This window comes from Ciconia boyciana, chromosome 1 (genome assembly GCF_034638445.1).
Source record: "Ciconia boyciana chromosome 1, ASM3463844v1, whole genome shotgun sequence".
Taxonomy (NCBI): Eukaryota; Metazoa; Chordata; class Aves; order Ciconiiformes; family Ciconiidae; genus Ciconia; species Ciconia boyciana.
In genome coordinates this window covers 22,926,925-22,939,828 of record NC_132934.1, presented here as the reverse complement: position 1 = coordinate 22,939,828, position 12,904 = coordinate 22,926,925, and the positions used below count along the sequence as shown (strand labels likewise).

At 43.0% G+C, this 12,904-nt stretch overlaps 1 protein-coding gene across 2 annotated transcripts in view; it reads right to left on the bottom strand.

The window, feature by feature from the left end:
- MOV10L1 (Mov10 like RNA helicase 1) overlaps nt 1-8,138 on the bottom strand; it is a 37,044-nt gene extending 28,906 nt beyond the window's left edge. For both annotated transcript variants that reach the window (XM_072868634.1, XM_072868724.1), the window contains exons 1-2: nt 8,054-8,138; nt 3,911-4,095 (exon numbers count right to left, since the gene is read on the bottom strand). In XM_072868634.1, the coding sequence (XP_072724735.1) occupies nt 3,911-4,095; nt 8,054-8,138 (270 nt within the window). The remainder of the gene's footprint in view (nt 1-3,910; nt 4,096-8,053) is intronic.
- Between the last annotated feature and the right edge of the window lie 4,766 nt (nt 8,139-12,904).

Here is a 12,904-nt window from a genome sequence, read left to right as displayed (position 1 = left end):
CTTAATTACTAGAATTCCTAGAACTGCGAGTTCTCTTCCTTGCTCCCAAAGGGCCACCACCACCATGGGTTCAGGAGTCTCCACTCTGCAGTCCAAACATTTGCTCTTCAGAGCTTCCTTGCTCTCTACAAGGACTGTCAGGGCCAGTAACAATGCCAATGCCACTGGACAGAAGCACTTATTACTGTTAAGCAAGAACTGCTGACTCTAGATGGTATGTAGAGAAACTACACTGTGCAATAAAGCAGGAGAAAGATGTATCCAATTCTTCTTTTGTGAGTCTTATGAGGATAAGGATGTAGGAAAGCATGTATGAAGTGTGCAAGGTATCTCTGCAGTGATTAAACAAATACAGTGAATGAAATGCCTGTGGACAACTTTTTCCATGAACTGTAGTATAAATGTACAAGTCAGATCATTACAATAACAGCTTATTTCAGAAAGCCAAGTGTTTACAAATTCACAACCAGAATAAAGAAACTGAATGGAGAACTAGAATAACACAGGTAAGGGATTAACTAAAAAAACACAACTGGACAGAAAAAAAAAAATATAGTTAGCTGTAGTGTTTTCACTTCTACATGAAGATTAGAAACTGAGTATTTTCTTAATGTAGAATGTGAAAAAAGTAATACACTGACAAAAGAATATACAGTGCCATCTTTCTCTTACAGATCAGCATTCGTGCAAAAATGGAAAACAGTCCTCCTATAGCCACACTTTTCATAAATATTAAGACGACTTTTACACTTGTTAAATTATATTACTACCTTTGTGTGGTGCACTTCTTGGAGACACAATTTCACAAAGAACACACAAATTACAAAGCAAGAAGAAACACTTCGAACATTAACTGCTTTGCCTTGATCACATGGATCCTATTCCAGATGCCGAGGCATCATCCCAAAATAAAAACTGGTGAGGGAAACTACCTGAACTAGCCTGCAAGTTGGCTACTCTTACAATGGAGACTTGCTTAGCAAAGGAACTTGCAACAAATTCCACATGAGAGTACTTGCTGAAAATTTACACAGTGTTTATGCAGGGAGACTCGTCCTTGGCTAAGACAAGGACACTTTCTATGTACCTGGTGGTATATATACCCATTGTGGAGCTAGCAGCTGGACTGGTGATCTTATCCCAGCACACTCCATTACAGTGACCATTATACTGTTCACTTTAAATGCTATACTGTTTACACAAGTGAAGTGTAACCCCAACAACAGGTGTACTAGTCTAGACTAGACTAATTACTAGTCTAAATCAGTTATTTCAGAAGGCTTACAAAATACACTGTGACATAAGAAGCCAGTTAAGTGATTATCCCCTTTTATTCAGCACTCTTAAGATGGCATCTATAATACTGCATGCAGTTTTGACCTCCACAGTACAAGAAACACATCAATCAACTGGATGACTTCACTGTAGGGCCACTTTGGTGGTTGGGTGCTGGAGCAGTTGCCCTGGGAGGGGAAGCTGAGAGGGACAGGCTTGTCCAGCCTGGCTTCAGGCAGACCTAACAGCAGCCCTATCCACTACCTAACAGGAGGTCATCAGGAACACAGGGCCTTCATTGTGGGCATAAACTGAAACAAGAACTCTTCAGGCTGGATATAATGAAAAACTTTTTCACCATGAGGAGAGTCAAGCATTGGAAGAAGTTGCCCAGAGAAGCTGTGCAGTCTCCCTCCATCCTTGGAGGTTTTCATGACCTGACTGGATAAAGCCCTGAGTCACCCAGATCTGACCACAAACTGACCCTACTTTGAGCAGGAGGTTGGTCTAGAGACCTCCTAAAGTCTGGTCCAATCTGAACTATACTACGGTCCTAATTTCTATATGATTTATTTTGTTGAACATAATAAATATTACCATTGAAGATAGTAATAAATAGCCTATGTCTACCCCTACTTCAGAGTTTGCGAACATTACAGTTAAACTATATGTAACTTTATTTTTCATTCAATATTGTTATATTGCATTAAGAGAACTATTATTACATGGTATTCCTTTCAATGACATGAAAACTCACTGTAAAAAAATAAAATCTATGTTTTGCTCCACTCTGACAGACATATCTTCACATTCAGCAAGAACATCTGAGAATATAAAACTTTCTCCTATGCAATTTGTATGGGTTCATATAGACAGACCCCAAGGAAAATTAGAACAGATGGGTCAAATCCTCAAATTTTGAAGGGGCTAGAGAGCAAGGAAGAGAGTACACCATACAACTTTGTTTTCTATAGACATGTCAATGCCTCCACTGATATTCACAACCTTACTTAAAAGCCGTGAAACTCTTTTCCAAAAGACTGCACAGAAAAATCCAGTGGACCTTCAACTGCTCAAGTTTATCATCAGGAGAAGAGCCACATCTAACAGAAGAGAAATATAAATAAGGAGTAATCCCATGGTGACAGACTAAAGTATTTTTAAAGGTATGTCTCTACCATTAGTATGAACAGTTTCAGGATTGGTCAACAGACTAATTCTGAAAAGTGTACAGTACGTTACCGCAGAGATACTAGCAGTTTCAGTTACAAACTGCAATTCACTCTATTAATATATGCCACTTGTATGAACAGAATTACTGAATGTGTCAAAATAGTACAAACTCACTTCCATATGACAGCTGGTTATGTCTGGACACTGCTGGCAACTGACCAAAACATCTCTGAAATACCAAAACCAGGATGGTGCATAAAAAAGGCATGAGGAATCAGAAACACCATATGCTAATCAACGCAGGATTTTGACCTCCTTTCCCCAATTTATGTATCATTTGCTAATTTAACATAATAATGACAAATTCTTCAATCTCATTAACTTATACTCTTAAACCTACGTATCAGAACTTCACTAATAAGATTACTACATACATTAGCATACTTTGGCTAATCATTACCTTACTATTGTCTGAAACATGATCCCTGAAGCCACTATGTTTGCTGATTACAGTCTTTATAGACCACATGAGCTGTTAAGATACTTAATTATAAAACATCCATTTACTAGTAAACTCAAATTAACTTTTAAACTAGTTATACTGTGATTTGGTCTGTACAAGCAGCTTAAGCTTTGGCTCAGAATTCTGGTTGGGGTGAGTTTATTAGATGAAGCACACTAGTCTAGTGCTGTACTTAAAGTATAATGCAGCTAAGCCAAGCAGATACAAGCCAAGAAACTGGGTGGTACAGAACCCATCTATCAACTGTTTCTGCACTGCTGTCAGTCTTCGAAGTGCCAGTCATATTTACATAATATCTAGATGGAGAGGGGCGACTTGGCTCAGCTTTTCAGCTAGATTATCACAGGCACCTGAGAGTTGAGCCGATATGATTGAAAAAATTACAGTAGTTTAAAGTTGTGGCAATGTATAATCAAGCTTGAAGTAGGTTTACAAATGAAGTGTTAAGCAATAAAGGTACCAAAATCTCCATTTTTATAACTCTCCATGACATTCAGTTGCCAATTGTATACAACAGGAAATTGAAATATTTGTTCTTACTCACTTCTGTGCAAAAAGAGTAAACTTGCAGCCCCTGTTTTTATTTTCTTATGCATTCATATAACAATAACAAAATTTACTTCCAAGCTCAAAAAAGTTAATACACAGAGATTTGAACTAGGTATGATTAAGCAAATTCTGATGCAATTATCTCAACCAGTAGTTGACAATTCATTACATCTAGACCTGTATTCAGAGAATCAGTATTAAAGGAACATTTTAAAGGAGACAGAATAAAATAATAATAAAAAACCAAAACAACTTATCCCCCCTTGGTGAAGGGCTGGCAATTTCTCCTATTCTGTAGAATTCGGGAGGCTAAAACTATAGTGACTTCCAAAAGAAAGTCTCAAGGGATTTACAGAGAAAGTGAGACAACTGTCTATCTTCACATCTTACCCTGATGGCCTTCAAGCCACCTGATGTTTTATCCTCTTCAACAGTGGCGGTAACTTCCTGTCCAACAGTCAGTGGCATATTTTTTGTAACAGCATCCTTTGTGAAGATTATTGTGTCATCTATCATCCCATAATCATGACAAAATCTTGTCACTACTCCTTGTACAGTTTTTAATTCTTTATCACCTGCATCCAGAGGAAAAGTGTTTACATAATCACTTGTTTACAGAACTATGCAACAAGTAATGAATGCTACTAAAAGTGCTATCCCTTCTATCAAAAAGTCATTCTCTTGTTCAACTAAAAATACCAACAGTTGCCAACTAATTAGTTTCACATTTAAGTCATGAAGTCTTATGGCAAGTTATGGTTTCAAACAATTAAGGAAGCTAGTTAATTACAAACTGCATTGTAAAAACAACATTCTTTAAGCTGCATGGAAAAATGATAGAATATCTTGAGATGGAAGGGACCCATAAGGATCAGAGTCCAACTCCCTGCTCCTCACAGGACTACCTACAACTAAACCATATGACTAAGAGCATCGTCCAGATGCTCCTTGAACTCTGACAGGCTTGGTGCTGTGACCACTTCCCTAGGGAGCCTGTTCCAGTGACCAACCACCCTCTCAGTGGAGAGCCTTTTCCTAATGTCCAATCTGAACTTCCCCTGACACAGCTTCATTCCCTTTCCTCGTGTCCTGTCTCTGGTCACCAGAGAGAGGAGATCAGCACCTTCCCCTCCGCTGCCGCCCTTGAGGAAGTTGTAGACTGCAATGAGGTCACCCCTTAGCCTTCTCTTCTCCAAGCTGAACAAGCCAAGTGACCTCAGCTGCTCCTCCTAAGTCTTGCCCTAGAGACCTTTCACCATCTTGGTCACCCTCCTCTGGACACTCTCTAATAGTTTGATGTCCTTCTTATATATTGAGGAGCTCAAAACGGCACACAGTACTCGAGGTGGGGCCACACCAGTGCGGTGTAGAGTGGGACAATCACCTTCCTTGACTGGCTAGCTATGCTGTGTTTGATGCACACCAGTGCACGATTGGCCCTTTTTGCTGCTAGGGCACACTGCTGACTCATATTCAACTTGCCATCAACCCAAACCCCCAGATCTCTTTCCACGGGGCTGCTCTCCAGCCTCTCATCCCCCAATTTGTATGTATAACCATAGAATCATTTAGGTTGGAAAAGACCTTTAAGATCATCAAGTCCAACTGTAAACCTAACACTGCCAAGTCCACCACTAAACCATGTCCCTAAGCACCTCATCCAAACGTCTTTTAAATACCTCCAGGGTTGGTGACTCAACCACCTCCCTGGGCAGCCTGTTCCAATGCTTGATAATCCTTTCAGTGAAATAAAATTTCCTAATATCCAGTCTAAACCTCTCCTGGTGCAACTTGAGGCCATTTCCTCTCATCCTATCACTTGTTACCTGGGAGAAGAGACCAACCCCCACTTCTCTACAACCTCCTTTCAGGTAATTGTAGAGAGCGATAAGGTCTCCCCTCAGCCTCCTTTTCTTCAGGCTAAACAACCCCAGTTCCCTCAGCCACTCCTCATAAGACTTGTGCTCTAGACCCCCTTCACCAGCTTTACTGCCCTTCTTTGGACACACACCAGCACCTCAATGCCTCTCTTGTAGTGGGGGGCCCAAAACTGAACACAGTAGTCGAGGTGCGGCCTCACTAGTGCCAAGTACAGGGGGAAAATCACTTCCCTAGTCCTGCTGGCCACACTATTTCTGATACAAGCCAGGATGCTATTGGCCTTCTTGGCCACCTGGGCATACTCCCAGCTCATATTCAACTGGCTATCAAGCAACACTCCAGGTCCTTTTCCGCCAGGCAGCTTTCCAGCCACTCTTCCCCAAGCCTGTAGCATTGCATGGGGTTGTTGTGACCCAAGTGCAGGACCTGGTACTTAGCCTTGTTGAACCTCATACAACTGGCCTCGGCCCATCGATGCAGCCTGTCTAGATCCCTCTGAAGAGCCCTTCTGCCCTCAAGCAGATCAACACTCCTGCCCAGCTTGATGTCACCTGCAAACTTACTGAGGGTGCACTCCATCCCCTCATCCAGATCATTGATAAAGATATTAAACAGAACTGGCCCCAGAACTGAGCCCTGGGGAACACCACTTGTGACTGGCTGCCAACTGGAGTAAACTCCATTCACCACAACTCTTTGGGCCCGGCCACCCAGCCAGTTTTTTCCCAGCAAAGCTTACACCCGTCCAAGCCATGAGCAGCCAGTTTCTCCAGGAGAATGCTGTGGGAAACCGTGTCAAAGGCTTTACTGAAGTCTAGGTAGACAACATCCACAGTCTTTCCCTCATCCACTAGGCGGGTCACCTTGTCATAGAAGGAGATCAGGTTAGTCAAGCAGGACCTGCCTTTCATAAACCCATGCTGACTGGGCCTGATCACCCAGTTGTCCTGTACATGCCATGTGATGGCACTCAAGATGATCTGCTCCATAACCTTCCCCGGCACCGAGGTCAGGCTGACAGGCCTGTAGTTCCCCAGATCCTCCTTCCAGCCCTTCCTGTAGGTGGGCGTCACATTTGCTAACCTCCAGTTGACTGGAACCTCCCCAGTTAGCCAGGACTGCTGATAAAGGATTGAAAGTGGCTTGGTGAGCACTTCCGCCACCTCCTTCAGTACCCTTGGGTGGATCCCATCTGGCCCCATAGGCCTGTGTATGTCTAAGTGCTGTAGCAGGTTGCTAATCATTTCCCCTTGGATTATGGGGGCTTCATTCTGCTCCCCATCCCTGTCTTCCAGCTCAGGGGGCTGGGTACCCAGAGAACAACTGGTCTGACTATTAAAGACTGAGGCAAAGAAGGCATTAAGTACCTCAGCCTTTTCCTCATCGTTTGTCACTATGTTTCCCCTCCATGTCCAATAAAGGATGGACATTGTCATTAGCCCTCCTTTTGTTGTTAATGTATTTATAGAAACATTTTTAATTTTCTTTTTCAGCATGCAGCAAGATTAAGTTCTAGTTGGGCTTTGGCCCTTCTAATTTTCTCCCTGCATAGCCTCACGACATCCTTGTAGTCCTCCTGAGTTGCCTGCCCCTTCTTCCAAAAGTCAAACTCTCTTTTTTTCCCCCTGAGTTCCAGCCAAAGCTCTCTGTTCAGCCAGGCCAGGATTACCCCATTTCAGGTGCAGAATCTGGCACTTGAATATATATAATATATATATTCAAATACCTTGAAAAAACTTGAGATAAAAAAATAGCTGGAAGCTAAACAGCTTCTCCCAAAAGCTCTGAGCCAACAACTATTTTCAAGATTTTCCATAGCAAAAGAAAGTTCTCAGCATTGTTTGCACGTGGAATCAAACGCATTTAAGATTTCTATACTGAAAAAGCAGAAAAAGTAAACAAGCTATACAAATTAATTCTTCAAAATTGTTTATATAGTATTATAGTTAATACACTTCTGAACTGAAGTGTGGTGCTGTTTCTCCAGAGACCTAGAAGTTTCAAGTCGTTTGAATTAGAAGTAGTATCTACTTACATATCACACAAACAGCACTGCACTACAACTTCAGGCTTAAAACTGGACAGAAGTAAGGCTAGTTTAGATTTCTAACATGTTATTAACTAGAGTCATAATCAAGACTATTAATACATTAAGTAATCTTTTTTGCTTTCTGTATTCATAAATATGAAAAACCACTTTTTGCTACATTGAATAACACTACTAAAAGCATCTTAAAAATACACCATTTTGGAGCCTCAAAACATCAAAGCTACACTATCATCTCAATTCTACAGGCCAAGAAACATGAAGAAGGTTTATTTATTAAGACAGTAGTACAAGGGAAAGCCCAAAGCATTCATCACCCACCACCACAACACTTGTCTTACACCTCACTCCATACTCTAAGCAGCAACAGTAACCTGTCCTACTCAGGACACATAGCAATAAAGCACTGCTAGGAACACTCCCACATGCTCTGTAGTCAAAAAGCTGTCTTCTTTTCCCGATTTCCTTTCTTAAGGAAACAGGTCTTCACTCAGCCCCCCTCACATGGGGGACGAGACCACCAACACCCTCAAGGCTCTGAAGCTGCACACAGGCCCTGCATCTGGCACCACAAACCCACAGCAGGCCCAGGAACTCCTTCCTACCTGAGGCCGCCCATCGCTCATCTCCTTCCTTGTCACCTGCACGTCTCCAGAAGTAGGAGAGCACCTTAGAAAAGAGGCCGAGCATCCCCGAACGCCCCACAGCAAACACCTCCCTCCGCAATACCCCCTCACCGCCCTCTCCTATAGCCGCGCTTCAAGTCCCCACGACGCCGCCGGCCAATCACGCTGCTCGCTCCTGGTCACGTGAAAGAGCCCACGCCGCGTGCCATGGGGCGGGGGAGGGGAGGTGTTACGGGCCGGTGCGGCCTTTCCCGCTGCAGGCGCGCGGCCTGGAGGGCGGGGCGGGAGCGAGCGGCTTCGCCCGGCACTGCGCTGTGGGAGCCGCGCCGCAGCCCCCGCGCCTCGACCGTGACGTGTGACGTTACGGGACGTCGAGCGGTGGCAGCCCACTTCCCTCGCCGCTGGCTACCTCCTGCTTCTTTCGGGGGCGGCGTGCGCGTGCTGAGGGGCCGTCTGCCTGCCCTCCCACCCCCGGCGTGCGGGGACCGCTTTCCCGCCGGCCCGCCTCGCCGTGAGGAGACGGCCCTCTGAGGCGCCTTTGCCCCCGGCTCCGAGGGGACGATGTCTGCGGAGCCAGGGAGGAGCGGGATATTGTTACCCCCGCCGCCTTGGTGGCGGGCGTGCTGGCTCCTCACCACAGGCGGCACAGGGCCCTCTCTTGCTAGGACCGAATGGTGGGACCGTTGGCAGAAAGGAGGGTGAGAGGACCTCCTTCGGTAGGGTTTCAGGGTGGCAGGGGTTGAGGAGACATTAAAGATGGTGTCATGTGTGGTTACCACTGTCGTGGTTTAACCCCAGCCGGCAACTAAGCCCCACACAGCTGCTCACTCACTCCCCCCTGGTGGGGTGGGGAAGAGAATCGGAAGAGTAAAAGGGAAAACTCGTGGGCTGAGAATAAAGACAGTTTAATAGGGAAAGCAAAAACCACGCACACAAGCAAAGCAAAACAAGGAATTCATTCACTACTTCCCATGGGCAGGCAAGTGTTCAACCATCTCCAGGAAAGCAGGGCTCCATCATGCGTAATGGTTACTTGGGAAAACAAATGGCATCACTCTGAATGTCCCCCCTTCCTTCTTCCCCAGCTTTACATACTGAGCATGATGTCATATGGTATGGAATAGCCCTTTGGTCAGCTGGGGTCAGCTGTCCCAGCTGTGTCCCCTCCCAACTTCTTGTGCACCTGGCAGAGCATGGGAAGCTGAAAAGTCCTTGACTAGTATAAGCACTACTTAGCAACAGCTAAAAAATGTCTGTATTATCAATACTTTTCAGCACAAATCCAAAACATAGCCCCATACTAGCTACTATAAAGAAAATTGTCTCTACCCCAGCCAAAACCAGCACAACTACAAAAAGCTTAAAGCAAAGGGCTGCACGCGGCCTGTTGGGTGATGCTGTCTGGAATTGCAGCCATACTGTATGACAGGTTTTCTGGGTTTCTGTGAGTGATGAGTCCTGAGCAGGCAAAACCCACAGGCAGGCTGCCATCTCACCTGGGCTGAGGGCTCTCAGTGCACTTGTGTGGCACTGGGAATAAGTCAGACATGGAGTCTGTCTGATGTGGTAAAATGGAGTACATGGGAGAGTATGCATGTGCAAATGGCATATTGTTGAATTGCTATAATCTCAGTAGCAGCCCGTTTCAAAATGATAGAATAAGGTCTAGAACATTATAAACTTGGTTAACAGAAAAATTAGTATTTTTGTCTTAATATCATTCATGTAGGAGCTGCTGGGGCTCTAGAAGAAATAAAATTTTACTGACTGTTGCTTATTTCCATAGTTGATATTTTTACCGGTTCTCTTCATGCAATGCACTTCAGGTATCTTGTATAAGCCCCCTTTAAATTCTGTTTGTCAAATAGTGTTTCACGAAGCATAGTTTTTGAGTTGATGAGCTCAGCATCCCAGTAATTTCAATGGGAACTGCAGGGTAAGACTGTTACAGGAGACGGTTTCAGGAAGCTGGGCAGAGCAGTGTATACTTTTATGGCAAACGACTTTATGGCTGTTTGTTGCAGAAACGCAGCATAGCCTGTGATTAGATTCTGAGACTAGACTAGCAGTTGTCTTTGGCAACCTTTTGTTTTCTACTTGTGTGGTTAGCTCAGTACTATTTAGGCAAAGAAGGGCTAGGAGTGCATTGCAGATTGGTTAACACTTTTATAGAGTTCTATATGGTTCCTAGACCAGAAGAAATTTTGGTTGCCCGTAATTACACACAGGTTCCAGTGTCTTGCTCTGAAGTAACTGAGGTGATGCTGTTGGGAGGAGAAATGTGTATGAGTGTCTGCAGTCAGTGATCTTTTTAGAAAAGTGCTGAGGGAGTCACAGCCTCCACTTTTAGATACACTGATTTAAAGCATTTTAACTACCATTTTCTTTCACTAAGTTTCCTGTGGAGTGCAGGCAGAGGAGTGTTCGTTGACAAACTGTGACAGGTGAAGAAATTGTTTTTCTGGAGGAGGGGAGTAGTTATACATGCATAAATCCCTGTCTGAAGATCCTGTAGTTTGTAACAGCCTTTCCCAGGCTGTGCTTCTCAGAAATCTTATTGCAAGACAATGGCCTAGGCAGAAAAGACCAGTATTCAGTCTGGGTGTCCTTTAAAATGCTAACATGATGTGTTTATGACATCCATAAAACTAGACACATTTTGTATTTTAATAGCATGCAATGGATAGTATATATACCGATTGAACCTGTTTAAACTCTTCAGATGATGATTCACATGAAAGACTAAATCCAAAGAAGTTTATATTATACTAGGGGAACAAAACATCCCTTTGAAGCTATTGGGCCTACATTTTGCCCTTGGTTCAGTACATGCCCCAAGACATGAGCTGGGAAACAAGGATTGAGGAGCCTGCTCCAGAGAAATAAAATACTTCAAAGAGCTGATTTTAAAAGAGCTGAAAATATTGAACAAGGAATACAGGTAATGAGCTAAAATATTGTAATCAAATATTGTGTGAAAGAATGCATAGGTAGTGCAGCTAATAAAAACTCATCAGAAAAAGGAAGGGTTGGTCAGCATGGTAAACATAAATTTCACCAGAGCTTCAGTGCTGTACATTTTTGCATTTAGATTTGGGAACATGGGTGTGAGCCTGGGTTCAGTGCTAGGGAAACTGGTCCAGGACAGAATGCTTTTTTATTAATTACTGATACAAAAGTAGGACTATGACAAGTTTATGTACCTTTTTATCATATTGTCCCTTGGCAGATCAGTTATAATTGTCAATACATTTTTTATCTTTTGTGGTTACTGTGGGGGATTCTCGCATGGCACAGCCCTGGCAGACGACCTAGTATTTGCTATAGCTGCTTCAGGTAGTCTGAACTTGTTCAGTGGTCATTTCAGTGGTGGAAGTAAGTAGTTCTTCATAGCCTCTCACGATTTGATTTGATTTGATTGTCACCCCTTGACATCGTTTGGCCTAACTTAGAATAAAACCACTTAATTTATAAATCCTTTTCAGAAGCCTGTAATGTTCTGTTGGCATTGTTATATTTCATGCAGTCTTTGTGTAGGTTTCCTATGCACTCTTTAGAATTAGGAGGAATCTCTTTGTACAGCACCTTCGTACCTTACCTAGCATTATGAGGTCTTGGCCTGTGACTTGGGCTCTGGCTACCAGATCTTGCCTTGTGGTTGTGTATACACAAAAATGACCCAAGACTTTTTGTGGAACCAGGAACATGAAATGAAGGGAACCTAAAGGGTTCCCTTTAGAAATAAGGGCCCCAGAAAATTTTTAGAGTAGAAACTGAACTGTGACGTTTAAGTGTTTTTTGTTGACACTGATGCCAAATGCAGAGGATACAGTAATTGCGTGGTGAACCTCTGTGCAAAAAGGAAAATGGCAAATACTGAGAAGCACACAGGAAAGGGGGCAGAAGGAATTTCACTATAACCAGAGAAAATGCTGTAGTGCCATGCTTGAGAGAGGGAGCTTTCAGGTACAATACTGGCTGAAACACCTGGAACTGTGAACAAAAATTTCTAGGGTTTGAGCCCTGCTCTGTTCAGTGGCACAGGACTTTACAAATTATTTTTATTCAAAGAGATTAGATCAAGTAAATACCTGAATATCCCACCAATTTTGTGTAAAAAAATAAGTTGATCTCCCTAAATTGGTCAAAAGGGATAAAATATTTTTCCTGTTTTATATCTATGGTCATTTAGAGCAAACCAGTACCTAGCATTCATTGAAAAAGATGTGAAGTAAGTATTACCCATTTTCCATTAAACCATGGTCTTTGAAAAGTTACAGATAAGGGAAATACTTGCACGGTATTTCTTCCATGAACAGGGGAACAGAAGGGCTTAATTATTTAAGACAGTTTTGCTTGGCTACACAGTCTCTTTTTTCCCCATTTCTAACACAGTTTACAGCTGTGTCTAATGCTGTGTATGGTATATTAATTTCCATGTTTCAGTCTATTAAAACAACTGTAACATTTTAATATTCTTTCAGTATTGGCTGACATTATGAAAAGAGCAAAATCTACAGTCTGTACAAATTGAGAAGTAGTGCTGTTCTAAAGTTTTTCTGGCATACTTTAAAGGTGATGCCCTTCAGAGTACTGAAGATTTAATTGTGTCTTGGTTACAAGAGTGTTTAAAGTTTAGACAAAAGACCCTGTCATTGCTGTAGCTGTCAAGGTGCCAACATCTTCAAGATAAAAGCATTCTTCTTTTTTTTTTCCCCTCCATTGCCTAATAAGCAGGAGGACTGGATCCACTGTAAGCTGGCCATTGCATGTCACTGCTGCCTGCTAGATTTAAACTATGTTGTTTAGTCATCATGGTGTTCTGCAAGT